Source organism: Glycine soja, chromosome 7 (assembly GCF_004193775.1).
Source record: "Glycine soja cultivar W05 chromosome 7, ASM419377v2, whole genome shotgun sequence".
Classification (NCBI taxonomy): Eukaryota; Viridiplantae; Streptophyta; class Magnoliopsida; order Fabales; family Fabaceae; genus Glycine; species Glycine soja.
In genome coordinates, this window is record NC_041008.1 from 6,483,546 (window position 1) to 6,496,200 (window position 12,655).

A 12,655-nucleotide genomic window follows, 5' to 3' on the forward strand; every position below is an offset into this window, starting at 1 on the left:
ATCATACATTGGGAAAAAATAGTAAAGATTATAATATATAGAATAAGCTGAGATTAGATTAGAATATAATAATGTAGGTTCGACAGGAAAGAACAAGTGCATAAAGCTTAATTATTATGCTTTCGTACGGTGGTCCTTCCACTTGCCACATGCCACGTATTTCTGAAGGAAAGCGCGTAGGGCACTTTTTATCACAACACTCGGGTCACCGGCTACTGACTCAATCAGTCTTCACTGCCGTATGTACCGTACACTTTAGACTTCAGACTAATGATTAAATATTCTAATACGAGGTTGAAATTTTAATCAGTTCAATTAGTTATATTTATATTGAATTGGTTGAGTAGTTAAAAAATAACTGGTTTATAGATTAATTTTTGTATTTGTTGTGGTGAATGATTAATTTTTGCATATTACAGCTTCAATATCTGAAATTTGACTTCAATTATTCAAAATCTAATTTAAGTAAACTCCCAATTGAATAGAGTACGTCTTTTGTAGAGGATTTGTCTCTTAGTTATTATTCTACTTTTTCAATAAATTAGTCTGGTGAGTTTGTTATAAAAAAAAAAATTCTAGATCTAACTTTGGATTTTTTTTTTTGAGAGAGTATAGATATAACTTTGGATTAAAAAAAATTAGAAGAGTAATTTTAAAATACTGACAACAATTTTTTTATTAGCGACAACTTATTAAAATACTAGTATTTTGCGTAAAATCTCAATATTTATAAATATAAGTGATGTATAAATAAAAATAAAATTATTTATCATATTATAACTATAAAACTATTAACGTTTATTCTTTAAACTGATTAAATTTTTCATAATGCTTGTTATCAACATTCTAAAAATATAAATCAAGTGATTAATGTATTAAAATTAAGATTAAATTATTTAAATAATATTAATCATTAATAAAAATAATTTTTTTATCCGATTTCTCATTATAAACCAGAAGATTAAGGGAAAAAAACATCATAAAACATATTTAGAATATATTTGAATACTGGTTTGAAGACTTGAGACATATTTTGGAATCTCAAACTCAATTTAATATCATGTTTAAATTTTCTTTAAATTAATAATGTAATCTACGTTTGGTGCAAACTTGATTGTGGATTAGAAACAACATAAAAATTGCTTTTAAAGTAAATCTAGCATAATATTCGGACATTCGCATAGGTTATGTTGAACTTTATTCGTATTTTAAAATTATTTGTGTATATATAACTAAAATAATCTATTATTATACTATCATACGTATTTTAAAATAAAATGTTTTTAAGCTTAAAATAATTAGTCTAAATATAATTCGAAAACTAAATACTATTAATGTAAAACATTAGGTCATAATAATGTAAAAAGATTGAATTAAAAATAATAATATTAATGTAATATTAAGTAATACATCTTAAGTAATTTATTTGTGATTTGTGAAAAACAAAGTAATTTATGTGATGCGCTAACTTGTAACGATACTTAGTCTCAAATTCACGCTAATATAATTGGTTTGGTTTAGATTTAGGGTAAATATATTAATCAAATCCAAAACGATCATATTTAATTTATTTGATTTAGTTCGGATTTTGAATTTTTTATGTTCTATCCAAATCGATCCAATTCGATTAATATTGAGTTACCTTAGTTTAGATCATCGATCAGATTATAATAAAAAATATTATGTTTTTTGTAATTTTTATCTATAATTATTGCTTTTATTAAAAAAAATCTATTGCATATTTTATAACCAAGAGTGTACAGTAATTCTTTTGGTTAGAACTTTATGTTAGATGTGGAGACATGCTTTATTTGTGTTATTTTGATTAATGAGAATGATTGATGTAAACAACTGATATTAGTTGATATATATTCTTATAATTATGATATTGATGTTTGTAATTGCGGTCGTAATTTGTGAGTATTGTGGTTTTCATTAAGAGTGTGTTTGGATGAGGCTGAAAATTTCAAATGTTTTAATTTAAATTTCTTTATTTTTAAAATTTTGTATTTGGATACAACCTTTCTCTTCAACAATCACAAATTATCACCAAATGACAATCCTATATTTCAAACCAAAATCAACAAATGTTGTCTTGCTCCACGAGCCTCCACGCGACTTGTTCGAACAGTGAAATTACGTCACATTCGAGGAGGTCGGTGACGCGGTCGACGTCGCAGAGGCTAGTGATGTCGGGGGTGGTGATGAGGACAGCCTCGTTGGCTGGCGTGATGGCGGTGATGAAGCCGGTGTTAATGTCGGCGGGGCAGTCGATAAGGATGAAGTCGAGACAACCCTGTGAACGTGCTTTTAGTGCATCCACGAGCCAGGTAACGGCCTTGCCACCGAATTTGAGGGGGAGTTTGGAGCGGGGTTTGGAGATGCAGAGGAGTTCAAAGTTGGACCAACGCTTGTCGCAGACGAGGGCTTGGTCGAGGTGGCAGTCGCCATTCAGGACCTCGATCACGGTGTAGTTGATGTGGTTCTCGAGGCTGGGGAGGAGGTCGAGGTTGCAGAGGCCGACGTCGACGTCGATGGCGACCACGGAGAAGCCGAGATGGGCGAGGGAGAGGCCGATGTTGGCAGTGGTGGTCTTGCCCATGCCACCCTTGCCGGAGGTGATGAGGCGATGCGGGGGGTGGAGCCGGAGAGCTCAGGCTTGCAATTTCACTAGAGAACTCGTGGAGTCGTGGCTTCCGCAAGAGAGAAGAGAAACCAAAAGATAGAATTTGAAATTCACTCTCTTGAAGATAGAATTTGAAATTCTATTCTTTTAACTAACTAAAATCTTTTTTAAAATTCTAAAATTTTGAATTCATTTTACTAAAATATCCAAACAATTACTTTTAATAAAAAAAAATTAATTTCCTAGGCAAAATACATTACCTAGTTAAATTATCCTATCCAAACGCACTCTAATGGAATTGTGAAAATATATAAAAAAATCTATACAACTAAATTAGTGACTGCAATATCGGTCACAAAATAATCATTTAAATTAATATTCATATAACATTAGCAGTTATTAGCGATCGACATGTGAGTTCCTAAAAATAGTGATCGGATGATTTCGGTGGCAGACACAGCCTAAATAACCACAAAATTAGGTTACTAAAATTGCCTAAGAATTAGCCATTAATTATATTTATAATTTAGTGACGGAATGAATCGATCACTAATTCATGGCTAATCATTAAAATAGTGATTGAATGATTTATTTTTTCATATAAATAATCATTATTAAAAATAATTTTGCGATCGCCATTTGAGTTTGGTCGCTAAATAAAATAATTTAGCGACCAGCTCATAAATTCAGTAACAAACAGCTTTGTGACTGGGGTTTCTGCTACTGATATCGTGCGGTGGCTAAATCAATGGAAAAATTAATTAGCGACCGATACAGTCATTTTGGTGCCAGTTTCTTCGATCGTGAAATCAAGGTTTTTTTGTAGCGACGGTTGATTCTCCATTGGGAGGGCATTTTGGTATTGATGTGATAGCTGTACAAATCAAATCATTATTCTTTTGGAAAGATATGACTAAAGACATTCAGCAGAATGTAAAAAATTGTGACATTTGCCAAAGGTGTAAACCAGATTTGGCTGCTTCTTCGGGGTTATTACAACCTCTACCCATTCCTAATAAGGTGCAGGATGAAATTAGTATGGACTTCATTGAAGGACTCCCTTCCTTTCATGGCCAACAAGTTATTTTTGTGGTGGTGGATCGTCTTAGTACTACGCTCACTTTCTACCCTTATCCCACCCTTACATGCACCACCCTTGATCTTGCTTATTTGTTTCTGGATCATGTTATAAATTCCATGGGATGCCTATTTCCATCACTAGTGATAAAGATCCTATTTTCCTTAGCAAGGTTTGGAGTGAGTTGTTTCAACTTCAAGGGGTATCTTTGAATAAGTCCATATCGCATACCACCCTTCAAGGTGTATCTTTGAATAAGGTTTGGAGTGAGTTTCTAACTCTTAATGTAATCGGTCGAAATTAGTGATAATTATGAATTTTGGTGAATCGTACATTCAAATCAGAAAAAAATATTATTATATAATAAATAGGTTCTATTAAATGATTTTCAATAAATTTTAACCAATTACAAGAAATGTAAAAAAAAAAAATACTAGAAAAAGCACGATTAACATTTCGCGTATTGAGAAAATATACCATTTTTATTCTTCGATTTACCTTATAATTAATTTTCATCCTTAAACTCCAAATGAGTCCTAATTAATTTTCAATCAAAAGGATATTCCAATTCAAATACATAAAATACAAAAAATATCACATTCAAAATCTAATAAACATGGTTAGTAATCCTATTATTCTTAAGTCTCATATAACAAATAATTTTTCGAGTGGTACTAAACTCACTTCCCAAGAAACTAAGAACAAAAATTAATAAATGGCAAAGTGAAAAGATACTCATACCAATAACATAATAAAAAAACAATAATAACACATAATTGCATTATAATTATATAATTCTCAACGATCAACTAAGATACTTCAAATTTACTTCACGTCGCATCAACCATTATCAAGAGCTTTATCTGGATAGTTAGCGGAGATTTCAATTTCTTATCTATATAATTCTTAACAATCAACTAAGATACTTAAATTTCACTTTTAGTTTATATTTTTTACAAATGATAAAATATATAATTTAAACTAAATATACAAAATGATATTTCATTTAAGTAGCTACTTTTCTTAAAATTGCAAAAAAAAAAATTATATAAGATTTTAAAATTATAATTAACACTTAAAATATATTTGAATAATAATTATTTAATTATTTTACTTTAATTAATAATATAATTTAAAATTAGTCAAAACCATTATAAATATAAATATATAAGATAATATGATAAATAAAAAAGTACATAAATTAATATTGTATTACTATATATTAATTATGTTTATTATATATAAATCTTATACTATTTTTTGCATAATAATAATAATACTATTTAATATATTATACATTACATAATAATGACAATACTTTTTAATATATTAATATTATTGATGCAACAAATTATAGATTAAAATAGTTTTCTTATCATATTCTACAACCAAATGATAGTTATAAATATCACTGTGAACCTATGAAGCACGGACATTCTAGTCTCTGGTTGTGTCTGTCTGATATTCGTGTAAGTGTCCGACACTGACATGACACTCGTATTACGTTCTATATTTTAGACATTATAGATGTCTACGTATCCGTGTCGTGTTCGATATCTGTGTCGGTATCGATGTTTCATACCTATGAACAGACAACGCATTGTGACCACTTGAAAAAACACAAATGCTAGAACATGGCAGAATATTGTTACTGAAAATGACTATTATAAATTTATAATTATTATTAATCCACCAAGCATACAAGAGATTATGACAATTCAAGAAAATCATGTTCACAACACATTTAAATGACAATTGAAACCACGTGAAAATTATCGACAAAAAGAGAATTCTACCACATGTTAGTCACGTACGTATTCCAACAAACAAACAAAAAACTATACACGTTTAATGCTCTTCCACTTTCAGATTTTCAACTCGAGAAACCATGCTTTGATGTGCCTGGATTTCCTGCGGCTGCTGCAAAAACTTACCCCTTGACTCATAATTTGCATGAGAAAACCCTAAATCCGATGCACAAGCTGACTATAGTTTATTTTCTCACTCCCAGTGGTTATCAATCGTTTTGGTGCAGAACTCAGATGATATCATCGTGAGCTTTTCATAACAAGACATTTGATTTAACGAGGTTTTATGCATGTGGGGAAAGAAAAATTATAGACGCTCTCATTTACACACAAAGGACAAAAATAAAGGGAGAAAAAGCAATTACTTCTTTGAGAAGCCGATTCTGTGGAAGCATTTTACCGACTTCAAGAGGCAGAACCACATGCCTGAAGAACAAATTAACGTAAAAAATCAATAAAACTGAGCTAATCACAGAGAAAATTAATGAAGGGAATAGAATCGTGCTTATACTTGTATTCATACTTCTCGGAGTATAAAATCTTACCAGTCATCCTCGAAAATTAGGGTTTGTGACTTAGCTTGATTCAATCTGCGGGCTAATGGCTAACACAAATAAAAAAAAAAAAAAAAAACAAACTCAAGTAAGACAATCGAATTATCGGAAATTATTACCGTGAGAAAAGGAGCCCGGTGGAGTGGGATGCGGAGAAGGAAGGAACATAATATATAATATATTGGATATTGGATCGTGAAAATTTAAGTCCAAACTCAAATTATTATAGGTTCAAATCGGACCGGCTTGAAAAATATATAATTATGTATATTTTGATTAAATAATTTTTTCATAAAATATATAAAGAATATTATGATTAAATTTTTTTATTAGATTATTAAATTTTATGATTTTTGATTTCGTATAATATAATACTTAATTAATTTATTAAATACAATAATCATTTCTATCATGAGATCGAAATAATGAATGAAATAACTTATTTAATTGATTATGATATACTTAGATGTTAATTATAAGATTGAAACATTAAAAATGAGAAATTAATCGTGTCTATGTTTATTCTTTTCTTTTCATTTTTATATTCTTGATATCACTTGTTCACTAATACATATGTATTAGAATATATTTATTATTAATAAATATATTCTTTATTAATTAAACTACTTTATTAATTTATTAGTATAAAGAATATATTTTGTCGCATAAACAAATGTTACATGAGAATGCGACAATGTTTCTGTTGAAATGTCATTGATTTATTTATTTATTTTTTAGTTTATAAAAATGCATCATTATAATAACTATAGTAAATAAGGTAGTGGGTATATCTAATTAAATCCAACAATAAAATCATTAATTTATATGAATTTTGATTTCATATAATATGATATGATAATGATAATCAACTTGAAATGGATGATTTTTAAAATTGCGATGATTAGTTACCAATTATCATGCTATCAAAATAATCAAATAATCAATATAATATTTAAAAATTAAATACCTCTTAAGTTTATTGAAAGTAGGCGAGAAGTATATGAAGGGATACCTGCACACATATAACCAAAAATGGTGTAAGTATAAGAACAATATTTAATGTTTCTAATCCACAGATTTCAATCATCTGTCCCCATTTTCCCTTGCCACCACCAAAAACATGCCAACTAGACAATAAGAGTATCAATTAATAGTAACACAATCAAATTAAACCAAACTTTAATGTTTGAACTGGTGCAACAGGTAATGTGGAAATGGCATATGAAATGGAGACACTAGACAACAGTATACCAACCACAACATCTCATTCTATCTGCTAAAACATTATTCTAGTTTTGGTTACATACAAGATATTTAATTAATTAATTTATTTTATAAAATAAATTATAGTTCAACTACAGAAAATTGCACCTACTGTGTCTCACCAGTACGATAAAGAACATCCATGTTAAGATCCTGATTCTTGAAGACTGAATCAACAGTACTTTCTTTCAGTTATAGACAATCAACTTCAACTAAGGAATGAAAAAAAGAAAGAAAGTTTAGCTCAATTCGAAATAAATAAACTAGAGTAAAAGTGCAATTTTCCAGTGAAAAATTATTCTCACTTCCACATATGGTAGCTTAGTAAAAGACAAATCAATATTCACACGTTGATATTATCTCATTTCAACTTATCTGAAAGTTACAAACAATGAATTATGTGTAGCCAGCATTTCTAACTATTTGTTGATCTTAAAGAAGCCAGATAAATAGAAAGATGCATACTGGTTTGGAAGTGCTAGGAACACCCCATAAATAACCGTCACAAGTTTACATAAGGGGAGTGTTAGGAACACAGTATACTCTTTTTTAACAATTACCATTTCCATAATAGCCTCACAAGAAGAAGCTGAAGGTAAAGCAAAATCTAATTGGGCATCACATATCTCACACTCAAACTTAGGGACATCAACATTCTCCCAACCTCTCTTGACCATTCCATGCAATGGTTGTAATATCTAAAAAGTATATTTAAAAAAACCCATAGAAATTAGAATACTTCCAACCACATCATATCCAAAAAGAACTAAATCAGTAAATTGTCACCACAATAATCCTATCATATCTTTAAAGTAAATACATAAGTTCTCAAACAAAAAAAAAATTGCAAAAGTTTGATAAAATATAATAGTAATCGTCCGTGGCTATTGTTCTTTCTTTTTTTCTTGGGGCCTGGTCCTGTTATTGTTTCCTTGCTTACCAAAAAAATGAGTTTATTCTTTGCAAAGAAACACATAGTCCAATCTCTTTTAATAGCAACATTAACCCGTCAAGAAAGATACAACATGCAGTTTCATGGTATCAAGCTTTCAAGTTAAGTAAAAAAATAACAACAGCCATAAATCAACATGCACAACTTCAAATACCTGCAAGGATGGTGCACAAAGGAGAAAGACGCGGAGGAGCCTTTGCAGGACCACCTCCAGTGCAGGCACACCGACAGGCGGCAATGACGGTGCCGGCGCCGAGTGAAGCAGAATCTCATCTTAATCAAGCTGTCATTTCCCGCCAAATTCATTTTGAACTTTAACAGATTTGTAACAAACTTTGTAACTGCTTTTGTATTAGTTTCTGGATCTATTCTCAATCTGTATATAAGTTCCTTTTGCTCAATGAATAAGACAGAAGCTTGTTTTGATCATCTTGCTCAATTTCTTTGCTTTCTTGTTCATAAGCTTTTCCTCTTTTCTTCTCAAGCAATAGCCTCTGCTTTTTCTTTATCTCGATAGCTACTGCACCTAATGTGCAGATCTGTGCGTGGTGATTTTCTAGTTCAAGCTTGATTTGTGACATGGTATCAGAGATCATCAAAGAGCTCTGCTGCACAATCAAGAGAAGTTTCCGAAGCAATTTATCCTTTCTTCACCTCTGTTTTGAGTTTCATCTGGCTTTGATCTTCCATTGTGACAATGAGTGAAAGAGATACACACATCCCAACCATAGACAGCTTCCTTTACTTTCATCCAAGCGAGAATTCTGCGGTTTCGCTTGTATCTCCAGTTCTTGATTCCACAAATTATCACTCATGGAGCAAATCAATGATGACTGCTTTGAGTGCCAAAAATAAACTTGAGTTTGTTGATGGAGGAGCAGCTGAGCCATTGAAAACTGACCGGACCTATGGAGCTTGGAAGAGGAGCAACAACATGGTAGTCTCATGAATTGTACATTCTGTGTCTATGACAATTAGACAAAGCATTCTATGGATGGATAAGGCTGAAGAGATCTGGAAAGATCTAAAATCCAGATATGCACAAAGCAATTTACTCAGGATTTCAGACCTTCAACAGGAAGTAGCTTCGATTAGACAAGGTAACCTCTCAGTTACAGAATATTTTACAAAACTGCGCATAATATGGGATGAGTTAGAGAATTTTAGGCCTGATCCTACATGTGCATGTAGTTCACGATGCACTTGTATAGCACTTAAAACTGTAGCACAGAGAAAACGAGAGGATCGGGCAATTCAGTTTCATAGAGGTTTGAATGAGCAATTTGGAAATGTAAGATCACATGTACTTCTCATGGATCCACTTCCAGAGATTTCTAGAATTTTTTCCTATGTTGCATAGCAGGAGAGGCAGCTTGGAAATAGTTTGATAAATGTTAACAGCATAGAAATGAAACCCAGCCTGGTTAATGCAGCAAAACTGGTTTGCAATTATTGTGGAAGGACTGGAAATACAGAAAGTGTAGGTTATAAAAAACATGGCATGCCTTCAGGTAGTAATGAGAGGAACAAGATGAATAGCTTTAGAAATAATAAGATCTGCACTTACTGTGGGAAAACAGGCCATACAATTGAGGTTTGCTATAAGAAACATGGATTTCCACCAGGTTTTAAGTTTTCTAATTCAAGGAGCAGTGCAAATAGCTTGGTGACAGGAGATGAAGCAATCACCAATGATCAAACACAGCAAATTGAGCCCAAATAAATTCGATTTTCACCTGAGCAATACAAAGCTCTACTTGCCTTAATCCAGCAACCTAGTGAAGGGAATTCAGACAGTATGTCTAGCAGTTCAAAACAGATTGCCTCTTGTTCAGTTGATACAACACCAGTCCATGGTAAGCACCCATTCTTTGTGAATAACACATGCACACACTGCACTTGGGTCTTAGATTCAGGTGCAACAGACCATGTGTCGGCATCTCTTAGTTCTTTTAAATCATATACAAAATTGAATCCTCCAATCCTATTTAAGCTTCCCAATGGTCACCATGTGTCAGCTACACATTCGGGTGATGTATGCATTTCTGACTCAATAGTTTTGTTTTCAGTTCTATATGTTCAAGCTTTTTCTTTTAACTTGATCTCAATATCTAAGTTGGTTTCTACAAACCATTGCAAGCTCATTTTCTCCTCTGATTCATGTTTAATGCAGGATGCACTCACTCAAGCCAAGATTGGTATAGTTGAAATGAGAAATAGATTATACTATCTCACTCCAACCAGACCAGCCACTTGTAGTATTGAAACAAAAATTGTTCATCCAAATTGTACCATCATACCAATAGATCTATGTCATTCTAGATTAGGACACCTGTCTTTTGAAAGATTACAGAAAATGCAAGGCACTTATCCCTTTCTGAAATTCAATAAAGATTTAGTTTGCAATGCATGTCATTATGCTAAGCATAAAAGGCTTCCTTTTTTAAATAGCAGTACATATGCATCATGTAGTTTTGAAGTTTTACACATAGATATTTGGGGAACATGTGCAAAAACATCAATGCTAGGACATAGGTATTTTCTAACAGTGGTTGATGATCACACACGATTCACTTGGACATTTTTTATGCATACCAAAGCTGAGGCTAGAAAACATATTCAGGATTTCATTATTTTAGTTCATAATCAATTTGATAGTAAAGTTAAAGTTATAAGAACTGATAATGGGGTAGAATTTCTTATGAATGATTTTTATAGCTCAAAAGGTATTGTGCATCAAACCACATGTGTTGAAACACCTAATCAAAATGGAATTGTAGAAAGAAAGCACCAGCATTTATTGAATGTAACAAGGGCCCTTCTATTTCAAGTAGATTTGCATCATAGTTTCTGGTCATTTGCTTTGACTTATGCAACTCATTTAATTAATTGCATACCTACTCCCTTTTTGAAAGATGCATCTCCATATGAAATACTTTTTGGAAAACCATGTGATATATCAAATCTTAAAGTTTTTGGATGCCTATGTTACATTTCCACACTGACAGCTAATAGGAAGAAGCTGGACCCAAAAGGCCATCCATGTGTGTTTCTAGGCTTTCAACCAAATACAAAAGGATATTTAGTTTACAATCTCCACACAAATGATTTAACAACATCCAGAAATGTGGTTTTCTATGAAAATCATTTTCCTTTGCATCATACAATCCAAGAAATTGAAACACAGTCAATACCACCCATAGTTTCTCCTACACCATTCCAGTTTGAACAATATTCATTTGATACACCTGCTTTTAACCCCTTAAATACCTCTATGCCAGCTGAACCAGTCCTACGGAGGTCAACAAGAGATAGGAAAACCCCCACATTCCTTACTGATTACCACACATTTCTCAATTCAACAAATACACTCAATCCAATATCAGCTTCAGTGATGCATCCAGGCAAGAGTTCTGTAACTCATCCTCTTGATTCAGTTTTGTCCTATTCTAGATTGTCTCCATCCCACAAACATTTTGCCTTATCCATCTCCACAACTATTGAACCAAAGACATACACTAAAGCATCTCAGCATGATTGCTGGCTTAAGGCAATGAAAGCTGAGTTAGAAGCTCTCCAATCGAATAATACATGGACTCTGACAAAATTACCACATAACAAGAAAGCAATAGGCTGCGGGTGGGTTTACAAGGTTAAATATCATGCAGATGGATCCATTGAGAGGTACAAGACCCGATTAGTAGCTAAAGGATATACACAAATGGAGGGGCTAGATTTCTTGAACACATTTTCTCCAGTTGCCAAACTTACTACTGTCAAGTTGGTTTTGGCCTTAGCTGCCATAAATGGCTGGCATCTTAGGCAATTAGATGTAAATAATGCCTTTCTTCATGGGGAATTGAATGAGGAGGTTTATATGCAATTGCCACCAGGAATGGTAGTCCCTCATTCCAATCAAGTATGTCGATTAAACAGATCATTCTATGGCCTTAAGCAAGCTAGTAGACAGTGGTTTCATAGATTGTCTACCCTTCTTCTGAATAATGGGTTTACTCAAGCATCATCAGACCATTCCTTGTTCTTTTCCTTCAATAATGAGAGTTTTACAGAAATCCTAGTCTATGTAGATGACATAGTTCTAACTGGGAATGACATTAAAAGAATCAATCAGATCACTTCATTACTAGATGTTGTTTTCAAGATTAAAGATCTAGGTAATTTGAAGTTCTTCCTTGGAATTGAAGTGGCTCGATCTCCTCAAGGCATCCACTTATGCCAGAGAAAGTATACTCTAGATATTCTCTCTGATTCTGGTATGTTAGCTTGTCGTCCAGCTGCTACACCAATGGATTGTACTACTCATCTTCAAAGCCAAGGTGACCCCCTGCCAGCTACAGCTGCTTCTTCCTATCG

At 32.4% G+C, this 12,655-nt stretch overlaps 1 protein-coding gene across 1 annotated transcript; it reads right to left on the reverse strand.

The window, feature by feature from the left end:
• Positions 1-2,080: 2,080 nt before the first annotated feature.
• On the reverse strand, positions 2,081-2,602 carry LOC114419461 (putative septum site-determining protein minD homolog, chloroplastic). Its single transcript, XM_028385133.1, has one exon. The coding sequence runs from the start codon at positions 2,600-2,602 to the stop codon at positions 2,081-2,083; it is 522 nt and encodes a 173-aa protein (XP_028240934.1).
• Positions 2,603-12,655: the final 10,053 nt, after the last annotated feature.

Excerpts from the sequence above, each read along its gene's own strand:
- LOC114419461 (XM_028385133.1), bottom strand. The coding sequence starts at position 2,602 with ATGGGCAAGACCACCACTGCCAACATCGGCCTCTCCCTCGCCCATCTC.